The sequence below is a fragment of the Hylobates moloch genome, unplaced genomic scaffold (genome assembly GCF_009828535.3).
Source record: "Hylobates moloch isolate HMO894 unplaced genomic scaffold, HMol_V3 SCAFFOLD_4, whole genome shotgun sequence".
Lineage (NCBI taxonomy): Eukaryota > Metazoa > Chordata > Mammalia > Primates > Hylobatidae > Hylobates > Hylobates moloch.
In genome coordinates this window covers 103,622,800-103,637,966 of record NW_026652279.1, presented here as the reverse complement: position 1 = coordinate 103,637,966, position 15,167 = coordinate 103,622,800, and the positions used below count along the sequence as shown (strand labels likewise).

The 15,167-nt window shown below is 37.0% G+C and overlaps 1 protein-coding gene across 1 annotated transcript in view; it reads left to right on the top strand.

The window, feature by feature from the left end:
- VWA8 (von Willebrand factor A domain containing 8) overlaps positions 1–15,167 on the top strand; it is a 427,846-nt gene that overhangs the window by 11,050 nt on the left and 401,629 nt on the right. Inside the window, exon 2 of the mRNA XM_032150771.2 lies at positions 4–81. Coding sequence (XP_032006662.1) covers positions 4–81 — 78 coding nt within the window. The remainder of the gene's footprint in view (positions 1–3; positions 82–15,167) is intronic.

The following is a 15,167-nucleotide window of genomic DNA, read 5'->3' as shown; positions in this document are numbered from 1 at the left end:
TAGGTGTTACAGTTAATATTGGAGATGTATCCTACAAGTTGAAAATTCCTAAGGATCCAGAACTTGTACCACAGAACTACAGTAAGAAATATTTATTAATATATGAATGAATAACTTTTAACTTTTCATTATAGGAATTTTCAAAGTTACATAAAGCTAGAGAGAATAGTATAAACCTAATGATTTTATCATCCAGCTTCAACATTTATCAATATTATGCCAATCTTCTTTTAACTGATTTTTGTTCTGGAGTATTTAAAACCTATCCCAGACATCCTATTACTTCACCCATCAATATTTCGGTAGAAACATTTATTTTTCTCACATCCTACTGTTTCTTTTTTACCTGGAATAAGATTTACGTATAATGCACAGAACTTTTTTTTTTTTTTTAATTATACTTTAAGCTTTCAGATACATGTGCAGTACATGCAGGTTTGTTACATAGGTATACACATGCCATGGTGGTTTGCTGCACCCATCAACTGGTCATCTACATTAGATACTTCTCCTAATGCTATTCCTCCTCTAGCCCCCCACCCCCGACAGGCCCCAGTGTGTATTGTTCCCCTCCCTGTGTCCATATGTTTTCATTGTTCAACTCCCACTTATGAGTGAGAACATACCGTGTTTGGTTTTCTGTGCCTGTGTTAGTTTTCTGAGAATGATGGGTTCCAGTTTCATCCATGTCCCTGCAAAGGACATGAACTCATCATTTTTTATGGCTACATAGTATTCCATGGTGTATATGTGCCACATTTTCTTCATGCAGTCTATCATTGATGGGCATCTGGGTTGGTTCCAAGTCTTTGCTATCGTGAACAGATGCACAGATCTTAAGTATTTATTTTGGTTGGTTTTGACAATTTTATAAACCTGTATACCACCAAGATTACGTTAATCATCCCAAATGTTCTCTTGTGTTCCTACCCCTTTACCCTGCCCTGGAAATCACTGTTTTTTTTTTTTTTTTTTTTTTTTATGATGGTAGATTAATTTTGCTTGTTCTTTAGCTATATATAAATAGAATCACATGGTATGGTTATATGTGTGTATGTATTTTTTTTCTCATGAAGAGCATTAATTTGAGATTCATTTATGTTGCTGTACCTATCAGTTTGTTTTTAATTCCTGAATAATGTTCCATTGTATAAACATACCAGTTTGTTTATCCATTCTCCTATTGATAGACATTTGGATGGCTTTCATTTTAAGCCTGCTGTGAACATTCCTGTACAATTCTTGTAGTTATCAGTTTTTACTTCTCTTGAGTAAAAAACTGGGAGTTGAATTGATATGTCATACTATAGATGCCTGTTTAACTTTTTAACACACTGCCAAACGATTCTCCAAAGCAGTTGTACCATTTTACCTTTGACCGACAGTGATGTTCTACATCCTTGTCAGCATAGTCTTTTTAATCTTAGTCTACCAGGTGTGAAAAAGTAACTCATCATGGTTTTTGGTTTATAACAGTTTTATTGAGATATAATTCATATACCATAAAGTTCACCTTTCCATATTGTACAATTCAGTAATTTTAGTTTATTCAGAGTTGTGCAACCATACTGTTATCTAACATTTTCATCGCTCCATGAAGAAACTTTATACTCATTAATAGTCATTTCCCATTTTCTTTCTTCTCTCTCCCCCGCCACCCTCCCAGCCTTTAGCAACCACTAATATACTTTCTGTTTATATAGATTTGTCTATTTTGGACATTTTATATAAATGGGATCATATAATATGTAGCCATTGTATCTTGCTTATCTTAGCATAATGTTTTCAAGGTTTATTGATGCTGTAGTTCATTGCTTTTTATGGCTAAATTATATTCCATTGTGTGGATATTCCACATTTTGCTTATCCTTTCATCAGTTGATGGACATTTGGATTGTTTCCACTTTGGGACTATTGTGAATATTGCCACTCCAAGCATCCATATACAAGTTTTTATATGGGCATATTTTCAACTTTCTTGGGTTTTACCTAGAAGATAAATTGCTAGGTCACATGGTAACTCTATGTTTAACATTTCAAGGAATTACCAAAATGGTTTTTTTTTTTTTTTTTTTTGAGACAGGGTCTCACTTTGTGGCCCAGGCTGGGGTGCAGTGGCGCAATATCGGCTCACTGCAACCTCCCCCTCCCAGGTTCAACCTCCAGGTCCTCAGCCTCTCCAGTAGCTGGGACTATAGGTGCAGGTTACCATGCCCAGCAATTTTTGTATTTTTTGGTAGAGATGGGGTTTCACCACATTGATCAGGCTGGTCTCAAACTCCTGTCCTCATGTGATCCGCCCACCTCAGCCTCCCAAAGTGCTGGGTTTACTGGTATGAGCCACCGCGCCCGGCCACCAATATGGTTTTCAAATCACCTACACCATGTTACATTCTAACTAGCAATGTGTGAGGATTCTAGTTTTTCTACATCCTCACTAACACTTGTTATTGTTTGTCTTTTTTATTACAGCCATAGTCAGACATGTGAAGTGACATCTCATTGTGGTTCTGATTTGTATTTCCCTAATGACTTACAATCATTATTTGCCCAAAATCATGTCACTTCTTTTCTCAAAATTCTTTAAATGAGTTTTTAGTATTTTGGGAACAAAGGTCCATCCTTAGCTATTAATTTCTCCGATCTAATCTTAGCCTCATCTCCTTAGCCACTCTCCTCTCCTATTCTTTGTTTCAGTCATTGGTCATGATATAGAATAGCTTTTTGTTCACTCTTCAAATTCTTCCACTAGACTATGTGCTCTGTTAAAGAAAAAATAAATCAATGATATGTGTTAAAGCCGGGTAAGGAAGACTTTATTCAGGACTGTCACTATGAGTCTTGCAGTGGGGGAGAGAGATCGGGCTCAACTCCCAATGCAGCATGGGCAAGTGGTAGTTTATAGCCAAGGAACAGTGTGGGAGTTGGTGGATAGAAAATTGTTAAGATGAAATGTCAGGGTTAAGGGAGATTCTGGCTAAGCCAACCTAACAAAATTCTTGCTGACGACAGGCTGGGGTGATCAGACATCACCTGGGGGATTGTGGAAGATGAGGACTCTGATCAGATATCAAGGGTGATTAGATTATGAGGATGGGCGGGTTCTGGATAAATTGTTTTAATGGCGTTCTTTTGCTACAACTGGATTTTACAAGGAAGTACACAGGTGTGTCTAGGAAAAGGTTTAGAAACCTGACTAAAATTTGGTCAAGAAGAGAATCTTTGTCAGATTCTTGAGGGAGAATATGTCACTTTCATCTAACCCAAGGTTCCATTGACTCTACCCCCTAAATGCCTCTGCAGTCTGTCCTTTCCACTCTGGCCCACTTTTCTTTTACTACTCTTTTTTTTTTTTGTTTGAATTATTTTGTTAGTGGTCATCCTAGGGATTCTAATTAACACTTTAACCTAAAACAATCTTGTTTAGATTAATGGTAACTTAGTTTCAATAGTATATAAACTACTCCAATGTAGCTCTGTTCCCTTCCACCTCCTTTGTGCTATTATTGTCATACAAACTATATCTTTATACATTAAAAGTTTATCAGCACAGTTTTATAATTATTGCTTTATGAAGTTTTTAAAATCAGGTAGAAGAAAAGAGTTACAAACAAAAATAGGCTTACATTGTCATTATTATTTATCTATGTAGTTCCCTTTACTGATAATCTATTTCTTCATGTGGATTTGAGTTACTGTCTAGTGTGCTTTCATTTCAGCCTAAAGGAAGGATTCCCTTTAGTAAGTATCTTCTAGATGGTAGGTTTGCTAGTGTTGAATTATCACTTTTTTTTTTTTTAAATTTGGAAATGTCTTCATTTCTCCTTTGTATTTTGAAGGATAATTTTACTGGAAATAGAATTCTTGGTTGACAGGTTTTTTTTTCAGCACTTTGAATATGCCTTCTTACTGTTTGTGGACTTCCTAGTTTTTGAAAAGAAGTCAGTTATCAATCTTAGCAAGGTCCTTTTTATATGATAAGTCAGTTTTTCTCTGCTGTCAAGATTCTGTCTTCAGCTTTTTGATAGTTTGACTGTGGATGTGTCTAAGCACAGATTTCTTTGAATTTACGCTGTTTTGAGTTTGTTGAGCTTCTTGGGATGTGCAAATTAAAGTTTTTCATCGAAGTTGGCAAAATTTTGGCTATTATTTTTCATTATTATTTATTTATTCTCTTTTCTCTCTCTCCTTCTAGGACTCCCATTATATTTGATAGATTTGATGGTGCCCTACAAGTCTGTGAGACTCAGTTCATTTTTCTTTATAATTTCTTCTTTCTGTTCCTTAGATTGGATCATCTCAACTGACTAATCTTCAAGTTTGCTGATTCCTTCCACTGCCTGCTCACATTTGTTGTTGAGCCCCTCTGGTTAATTTAATCAGAGTTTTCAAGTTCGGAATTTTTATTTGGATCTTGTTTTATAATTTCTCTTTATTGGTACTCTGTTTCATGAGACATTGTTGTCATACTTTACTTCTTTAGACATGATTTCTTTTAATTCTTTGAATGTATTTGTGGTAGCTGATTTAAAGTGTTTTTCTACTTAGTCAAATGTCTGGCTTACTCAGAGATAGTTTTTATTGACTCCTTTTTTCTGTATGTATGAGCCATACTCTCCTATTTATTTCTTATAATTTTGTTGTTATTGAAAGTGGACATTTTAAATAGTATAATCTCTCCTTCCCAGGCTTTGTGGTTGCTCCTTGTGTTGCTGGTTTTTTTTTAGTGATGTTCCTACTCTATTTCTTTAAAGCCTGTGTTCTTTGTCATGCCTTGTTAGCTTAGTGGTCAGCTGATGTTTGAATGGAGATTTCTTTAATGCCTTGAATCAATAAGTCTCTTGGCTTTTGCTGAGAGTCTGTGTATGCAAGTTGGGCATGATTTCAGTGCTCCATAGATAGTTTACAATTGTGCCTCAACCTTTTCTTTCTGCTTATGTGGACCCTCAAGTTTAGTGGAATGTGAGAGATTAGGCCCTTCTCAGGATTTTCCTGAATATATGCATGGCCTTCCAGATTCCTAGGCATACACTGAAGCTTTTCAAAGCCTTCTGTGAACATCTCTTTTTCAGTTTTTGTTTTTGTCTTTAAAGTTTTTTGGTTGTCCTCTTGTTAGCTCCAACTGGTTTTGCTGCCTCAGGCAGCTGTGATGTTAAACAATTGTTGATTTTTTTTGACAAATGCCCCGAGTTAGTGCTGTTTGCATACAGTAGCTCGGAGTACATCAAATAAAGACAAATTCTAAAAATGGAGCATTTCAGGGAGCTTCCAGACAGGTCAAGTAGGGATAATTTTCTGGGGATGAGGCTTTTGAGGAGCTTCTGTATAGTTCTGTTCACTTAAGTGACTTCCAGGCTGCTGGTTTCACCATGATTATGGACAGTTTGTTGTAAAACAATTGGGCTCACACCTGTAATCCTAGCACTTTGGGAGGCTAAGGTGGGATGATCGCTTGAGGCCAGGAGTTCGAGACCAGCTTGGGCAACATAGTGAGACACTAAGACCCTGTTTCTACAAAAAATAAAAATAAAATATTGTTTTTTATTGTGGTTGAGGCTGCAGCGAGCCATGATTGTGCAACTGCATGCCTCCTGCCTGAACAACAGAGTGAGACCTTGTCTCAATAAAAGAAAAAAGAAAAGAAAAACAAAGATAATGACAGAGCTAGGGACATGGGGATGGGGTTAGGGCAAATTAACCCCTTTTCTTACATAAATGCATATGAGATTGTTGAAAACTTTTTGATTTCCAGAGTTCTGAAGAAGTTGAGTTTGACAATTTATGCCATTATTATTTTTTTTTTAAGAAGGAATGAATTTTCAGAGGTCATTACTCTATTCCAGTAATGCCTGTCCTCTCACTGTGGTTTATTTATTTATTATTATTATTATTATTATTATTTTTTGAGACAGAGTCTTGCTCTGTCACCCAGGCTGGAGTGCAATGGCTCAGTCTCGGCTCACTGCAGCCTCTGCCTCCCAGGTTCAAGCGATTCTCCTACCTCAGCCTCCCGAGTAGCTGGGATTACAGGCTCACGCCACATCGCCCAGCTAATTTTTGTATTTTTTTTAGTAGAGACAGGGTTTTACCCTGTTGGCCCAGGCTGGTCTTGAACTCCTGACCTCAGGTGATCCACCCGCCTTGGCCTCTGAAAGTGCTGGTATTACGGGCATGGGCCACTGCACCCAGCCTCACTGTGATTTAAGTTTGCATTTCATTGATGAACAGTGATGTTCAAGATATTTTTCTGTGCTTATTGGCCATTTGTATTTCTACTTTTGTGAAGTATATGTTAAAGTCAGTTGCCCATTAAAAAAAATTGAGTTGTCTGCCTTTTTATTATTGAGTTGCAAAAGTTTTTTATGTATTATGGATCCAAGTACTCTGTCATGTATAAGTATTATGAATACTTTTTCTCAATCTATTTGCTTAGTCATTTTCTCATTGATATCTTTTGGTTGGCAGAAAGTTTGATTACACATAATTTATTGATTATTTATTTTTTAAAGTTAGTGCTCATTGTGTCAGAAATCTTGGCCTACACCAAGATTGTAAAGACATTCTGTGTTTTTTTCCTAAGAATTTTATAGTTCTGTTTTGTTTTAAAAGTATAGGTCTTACATCTCTGCTTCTAAATTTATGGGCACCATTTTTTTCATAATATAGCCTTTATTAGTTAAATATCTGAGAATCTGTAGTGATTAGTGATATCTGTAGAATCTATAGTGATAATTCTCTATTTTGTTCCTGATACTGGAAATTTGTATTTGTGTTTTTTCCTTTTCTTTTTAATTAGTCTTACTGTGGGTTTATCAGTGCTAATAACTTTTCAAGGAAAGAGCTTTTGACTATTGATTTTTTTCTGTTGCTTGTCCATTTGTTATTTCATTGATTTCCAAGCATTAATATTTATTTATTTTTATTTTAGTTCCTCTTCTAACGCCAGCTTCACAAACTATGGCAAACCTGGGGCCAAAGAGGTCTGTGAAAATCTCTTTGCTGTATAGCTGCCAGATTTTTGGAATGCTGGGGAGTTCTCTTTGCTATTCAGTCTTTTATTCTGCTTGCTGCAACTCAACTGTCTCTTGTCTTGTTGTACTGCCCTCAGCCTCCAGAGGCCACTTCAGTGAAGGTGGAGAGTGCTTCTGAGGGATTTATTTCAGCTATCTGGCCCCAGTAGCATCCTTCAGGAACTCCTGTCTTGCACTGGATAAAGACCTGGAGTGCCTAGGAGGAATCTCTGTCACCTCTTCTCTCCTACCACTGGCCTTTTAGTGGGATGTTGCCTTGCACTAGGGAAATGTCCAGCATGCTTCAGGAAGAATATGCCTCAGCTCCTGCCCTGTATTTGGTCTGTAGTATACATCCCTGTGTACTTGTAAGGACTGTTGGGAAGGAGTAGGTGGGTGGATGCAGGTTTTCTCTGTGGCTGGGACTTCTCAGTACATTATGTCTGCCCATGCGTGGCCATTATAAGTTTGCTGAAAGTTCAGTTTGTTTCTCCTGACACGTCTATGACAGATTGTTTCTCCTCCTGCCATTCTACCGGGGTGAAAGTTAGCTACGGGTCTATTCTTACCTTGAAAAGGCTCAGTCTTTTCTAGAATTTAGTTCACGTAGGCTTCTTTGTTTTCTTAGCTGTATGATGAGTTTTAGGAAACTGTGATTTTTATAGATTAGCTGGTTTATTCTGGTTGTTAGTTTGGAAATAAAATTCTCTTGCAACTCATTTCATCCTAACTAGAAGTGGGAGTTGGGAATATTTATTTTTAATATTCATTATTTAATGGTTATGCCCAATTGTATTATTTTAATAGGTTTTCTCTTCCAGAGATAAGACTAATGACATAAATTCTTCAACAAGTTGTTATACTTGTCTGGAGAAAAATTAACAAAACAGATGTATAATAACTTACATGCCATGGGCACATGATAATTGGGGGAAAAAGGGCACTTTTCCTGCTTTCTGGGTCTTCTCTTATTATGAGTGTAGCTAATGTTTTACAATAAACTTGAGAGGCAAGGGATAATATCCAGTCTTGACAGACAATAAGAAAACTTTTATGTAATTTGAGTTCTGTAGGAAAATGATTGCTGGGGTGGAAATTATGTTTAAAATTTTGGCTGTACTACTTTCTAGCAGTGCCAGTTTCTGCAGGTTATTTCACTGCTCTGAGCCTCCTTGACTATATAGGGGTGATTGTTTCAACTTCACAGATATATTATAATGATTAAATCAAATAGCGTATGTGAAACGTGTAGGATACTGCCTGGTGCTTAGTGCTCAATAAATGTGGTTGTCCACAAAACCATTCTTCCAGTCTCCTGATTCTTGTTCCTTTTCGTTTTCCATTATTCCATGCCTGTGACACTGTTGAGTATGGGGATTACTAGGGGCTGCTATGATTATGCTTAAGAGATATGCTAAAAACATTTTAGTCTTCATTTAGTCTTTTGCTTAATAAATAAATTCTGTATACATTTCATCTAAATTTGATTTTTAATTTAGGTTGTTTGTAGGATTACAAATGGCTGTAGGCTTTTCAAATAAGCTTCAGTTTCCTTCAGAGATCAAATATACTGTGTTTGCAGTGTAGCAAGAATGTTGGCATTTTCAGTCTCACCTAGACGTGAAGCATTGTCATTGCCTGATAGCATTCAACAGAGGATAGCATTAGCCATTCCTTCTTTTAGCTTCTAAGGTGCCGTATTATATCTGGGGTCAGCTGAAGTACTTGTCATAGTCACAAATGCTTAATTATATTGGGAATCTTCTTAAGTGAGAGAATTCACAGTATTATCTATATTAGCTTTAAGGATTTAATAGATTGTAGCAATAATACACACTTTAAAAGCATAGGCTTTGAGTGAATGTATTTTGCAAATGACTGAGGGGCAATACAGTGGCTGGCTGAGAGCAAGTCATCAAAGAACCTCCAAAAATCACCACATTTTCTTGTTTACATACTTTTGTTATAGTTTTCATTCATCCCTTAGGTAATCAAAACTTTTTGTTTGTTTTTTGTTATTAGTAGCTTGCTCTTTGAAATTTACCTGAAGAGTTAATATTGAAAGCAGTTGGATAGCTTGTAGACCCAATTTGCATTTTCTATTCTTGCTATTCATTCATCATTATTCCTACCATAATCACAATAGAAGTATTCCTCATCTATTAACCTTTGTACATCAAGATGATGATGGTACCATATGTTTTATCCAGTAGTAAATTGTTGCATTGTTTCTACTAATCTTATTATGAGCAACTGTGTCCATTTGTAAGAAAAAGTCGGCTAAGGGTTTGATGAACTTGAAGTAAGAGAAGTGACTGAGCTACATCAACCAAAATCTTTAGCCACATATGCATTATGCAGTTGCTACATATTGATTAGACAGATAAATTGTCCCACATAATACAACATGTTTTTGTGCATTCATTTACTGTATTGTTTTCAAATATTGTATTTGTTGAACTTTTTCTTCCTATCTCAGGGACTGTTTCCAAAATGTGTGAATTATAGTTCTTTGGCTTCACTGTGGCTGTTACTTGATTGATTAGAGATTATGGCTTTGGATTATGAGAGAATTTTGATGGACTTTTTTTTTTTCTGTTTTGGAGTTAAAAAAGTATTTTAAAGTACTTTGGCGATGGTGTTTTGTTGAAGTTTGATACCCTCTTACTTTTCTTCCTGTATTTATGCTTTGATTTACCTAATTCTAAAAAGATTATTGCTTTTTAGCATTTAATATTTTCAAGTGAAACATAAAATGATAGACTTTCGTTGAAGAAAGGGACTTGAGCAATTATTCTCCTCTCTGAAACTTTCAGTTCATAGCCAGGAAAGTAGGACCAGAGAAGGAGGTCAGAAGACTGATTAATTAGTAGCAAAGCCCAGATTTCCTGACTTCAGTTTGGTTTTCCTTTTGGAGTCTGCCACAATGTCTCCAGCTATTTACTAGCTACTCTTGATTTTCCTGAGAATAAGTCCTGGAATGAGAAGAACACTGTGTTAGAAAATTCTTTTGGAATTTAAAAGTGTGAAAGATTATTGAAAAATACTGAATTACTTGAGGCATGACAGTGCTATTTTATTTCTATCTTTATCAAATTTATTGTTTAGAGCAGAGAATCACTATTATCTTACAGTAATGAAGAAATAATAAAAATCACAATGTTGAAATATGAACCCTGATATTCATATTTAAAATTTAATGGAATGGTAGAAATCCTGCTAAGTGGCTGATGCTTAAGACTAGAAATATTCTTAGCTGGAAATCTAAACTTCAGTGCAAAACTACACAAAAGCAGTATTATCTCATCAAAGTAAAATTTCTTAATTCATTGACCACCTGAAATAAAAATATGTATAGTCTACAGGCAGCTGTCAACTTCTCTTTTGAATTGCTTCTGTCTTCACAGCATTGGGCACAGCAAGACATCTTCCCCACTGCAGCATCTAGCACGTGGCACATCATAGACATGAGAGTTGGATTACTCTTCAGTTTTTTTTTTTTTTTATGTTCTAGGTCTTGTTACCTCCTGCCTTGATTATTATAACTTCCATTTATCATCTTAGGCCCGAGTCTCTCACCTGTAAGTGTTGAAGTGGATAAATGCTTTTTTACTTTTCTGTGTGAAAACGGAATCTTAAGGCTTAGATGAATTTGGCAGTTTTTAAAAAGGGATTCTTTCATGCTTTTGTGCTTGAAGTTAAACTATATTGTATCAAAAATGGTATTTCTTCCAGGGTTTGCCTTATGAGGTTGTGCTCCAGCATAGCAAGTTTTCAATAGATAACTTTCAACCTGACCTCAGAGTTATATTTCTGCTTGCTTATGTAATCTTGTTGCAGTTGGTAGACCAATTATACATGAGGCCATTTAAGGTTTACTGGACACACTGAACTCTTATCCAAGCAATTAGGGCCCACAAAGATTTCTGTACGAATTACAACATTGTGCTTTTAAATGGTGAGTTTTGACATAAAATCCACAGGAGGAGAATTTTTTCCTTTAGTTTGCAAATAATTTTGAGGTTTGAGGAATTCATCAGTGTCATAAATGATAGCATGGAAAAACTGATTTTTGTGTAAATATAGATAATATAGAACATCATTGCAGCTATTTGTCAATTTTAGTGAATTAGTGACAAAAATTACACAAAACTTCACTGGGAAAGTGTTACCTAAGAGTCCCTTACTTAATAGAGTTAGAGCTTGGGAAAAAATCAAAGATGCAGGGCTGCCACTACTTAAGATCTGCCTTATTTTCAATAGTTGGACTAATTGCCTCTCATGAAAGAATTTTCTTTGAGAAAAGGGTTACCTTTGAGATTTCTTTAGATTTTTTTTTTTTTTTTTTTTTTTGAGACGGAGTCTCACTCTGTCACTCAGGCTGGAGTGCAGTGGCACAATCTCGGCTCACTGCAACCTCCGCCTCCTGGGTTCAAGCGATCCTCCTGCCTCAGCCTCCTGAGTAGCTGGGACTACAGGCACGTGCCACTACGCCTGGCTAATTTTTGTGTTTTTAGTAGAGATGGGGTTTCACCATGTTGGCCAGGCTGGTCTCAAACTCCTGACCTCATGATCTGCCCGCCTTGGCCTCCCAAAGTGTTGGGATTGCAGGCGTGAGCCACCGCACCTGGCCTAGATGTATTTTTAAGAATAGAGTCCTTAAAAGGAAGAGGCTCATCAACGTTTAAAGCCCTTGAATGTGTTCTGAAGTATCCTGTAGAGTCTCTATAGCAATCTTTATCCAGTGTGCCTACTTTTTCTTTTATCTTCTTTTTCCCAGGCACCATATTCAAGAAGGATTCAATATTTTTGATGCATTTTATTACTTTTTTTGAAAGAGACTGAGTCTCACCCTGTCACCCAGGCTGGAGTGCAGTGGTGATCTCGGCTCGCTGCAACCTCTGCCTCCCAGGTTCAAGTGATTCTTCTGCCTCAGCCTCCCCAGTAGCTGGGATTACAGACGTGTGCCACCATGTCCGGCTAATTTTTGTATTTTTGTAGAGTCAGGGTTTCACCGTGTTGGCCAGGCTGATCTCAAACTCGTGACCTCAGGTGATCTGCCCACCTCGTTGTCCCAAAGTGCTGGGATTACTGGCGTGAGCCACCATGGCTGGCTGCATTTCATTACTTTTTATTTTCTGCTTAATTCCTCTTGTTGCTTTCTGCAGCTTTCATTGCAGATGTATAATTTTAAAAATTAATTTATTTTTTAATTGACAAAAATTGTATATACAGTTATGTGTTGTTTAACGACAGGGTTGTCTTCTGAGAAATGCATCATTAAGTGATTTTGTTGATCCTTGTAACATCACAGTGTGTACTTACACAAACCTACATGGTATAACTCAGGGGTCCAGTACTGGTCTGTGGCCTATTAGAAACAAGGCTGCACAACAGGATGTGAGCAGCAGGCAAGCGAGCAAAGCTTCATCTGTATTTACAGTTGCCCTCCCTTGCTTGCATTACCACCTGAGATCCGCCTCCTGTCAGATCAGCGGTGACATTAGATTCTTATAGGAGAACAAACCCTACTGGGAACTGTGCATGCAATGGATCTAGGTTGTGCGCTCCTTTATGAGAACCTAATACTTGATGATCTCTCACTGTCTCCCATCACCCCCAGATGGGACTGTCTAGTTGCGAGAAAACAAGCTCAGAGCTCCCACTGATTCTACATTATGGTGAGTTGTATAATTATTTAATTATATATTGCAATGTAATATTAAGAGAAATAAAGTGCACAATAAATGTAATGCATTTGAATCATCCTGAAACCATTCCCCTCCCCCTAGTCTGTGGAAAAATTATCTTCCCTGGTATCAAAAAGGTTAGTGACTGCTGGTATAGCCTACTAAACACCTAGACTATATGGTACAGCCTATTGTTCCTAGGGTACAAACCTATACAGCATGTTACTGTACTGAATACCGTAGACAGTTGTAATACAATTGTTACACAATGGTAGGTATTTGTGTATTGAAACATTGAAAAGGTAATGCATTAACTACAGTGTTATGACACCATGACATCACTAGGTGATAGGAATATTTCAATTCCAGTATAATCTTACGAGACCATCATCTAATATGCAATCCATCATTGCCTGGAATGTCATTATGTGGTACATGACTGTATTTATGGTGTACAACATGTTTTGATATATGTATATATTATGGAAGGGCTAAATCAAGCTAATTAACATGTCTGTTACCTCACATAGTTATCTTTTTTGTGGTGAGAACATTTAAAATCTATTCTCTTAGCCATTTTCAAGTATGCAATACATTGTTAATAACTATAGTCACTATATTGTACGATAGATCTTCTGAAGTTATTTCTCCTAACTGAAATTTTGTATCCTTCAACCAACATCTCCCCAATGCCCTCTACTCCCAGATGTGCAATTTTCAAGCTATGTAATGTGCTAAATAGGCTTCTGTGGATCCATGTGGCAATTTAGTCACCATTAAAGACATTGTTTAAATGAGAAAATGAATTCAAATAGTAAACCCCAACTTAAAAATCACATTTTTAATGCCTGTGTAACACAAATGATAGAGAAATAACACACTTAATATACAAGTATCTCTTGTAAATTGATGAGAAAAACCATGTGATCCAATAGAAAATAAATGAAGGATTTAAACAGGCACAACATAAAAGGAAATTCAAATGACCAATAAACATGTGAACGTGTGTTCTAACCCTGCTTAATAGCTAGAGAGATGGAAATTACATAGCAGATTGCAAACTTTCATACATCACTTGGGCCAAAATTTAAAAATATCATAATGTCCAATACCTATGTAATTTCAGGGAAATGGCATTTTCATACATTGCTGGGAGAAATATGAGTTCATATGACTTCTTTAGAAAGTAATATTGGAGTAGCGATTAAAATAAAAAGTACATCTTCTGACATCTTTTTTATGCTCTATCCATTAAGAAAAAAATCAGTACCTAAAAAAGTATACATGTACACATTATGTATTACAGCATTTTGGTGTTTGTGGTAGAGACAAAAACTAGAAGCAACCTGAGTCTATCAGTGGAGGAGCTGTTGAATAAATTATTGTATACCCACATTATGGAATCTTCTGTGGCTATTAAAAAAGAATAAATTAGACTTACATCTTTGTACCTAGAGAGTGTTATAGTTAAGCAAAATAGTACAGATTTCAGAGTGGCATATAAGATATGATACCACTATTATTAAAAAAAAAACCTCAAACAATTTGAAACACCTTTACAGGTCTATTACATGTCTGTCTGTGTTTAGAGAGAAGTGTGGGAGGAACACTGCAAGCTCTTAACATTGACTTCCTTGTAGGGCATTGGGTTAGGAGTGGGGCTTGAAAAAAGACCATTTATATATTTTTCTTTTTACATTTTTGAATTTTTAAAATTATAGTAAGCATATATTACATTTGTAATTTTTAAAATAGCTAATAAAAACCTCATGTTTAAATGCAACTTTTATTAAAATAAAGAATACATCTATTATCAGTTCTAACTGCTTTTTCTATGACCTGACCCACAAAAATAAGTTCATGCTTTATGTTTAAGAAATTTGGAGGGGGGTGGAGCCAAGATGGCCGAATAGGAACAGCTCCGGCCTACAGCTCCCAGCCTGAGCGACACAGAAGACCGGTGATTTCTGCATTTCTGCTTGAGGTACCGGTTTCATCTCACTAGGGAGTGCCAAACAGTGGGTGCAGGACAGTCGGTGAAGCGCACTGTGCGTGAGCCGAAGCAGGGCGAGGCATTGCCTCACTAGGGAAGCGCAAGGGGTCAGAGAGTTCCCTTTCCTAGTCAAAGGAAGGGGTAACAGACCGCACCTGGAATATCGGGTCAGTCCCACCCTTATACTGCGCTTTTCCAACGGGCCTGGAAAACGGCACACTAGGAGATTGTGTCCCGCACCTGGCTCGGAGGGTCCTATGCCCACGGAGTCTCGCTGATTGCTAGCACAGCAGTCTGAGATCAAGCTGCAAGGCAGCAGCGAGGCTGGGGGAGGGGCGCCCGCCATTGCCCAGGCTTGCTTAGGTAAACAAAGCAGCCAGGAAGCTCGAACTGGGTGGAGCCCACCACAGCTCAAGGAGGCCTGCCTGCCTCTGTAGGCTCCACCTCTGGGGGCAGGGCACAGACAAACAAAAA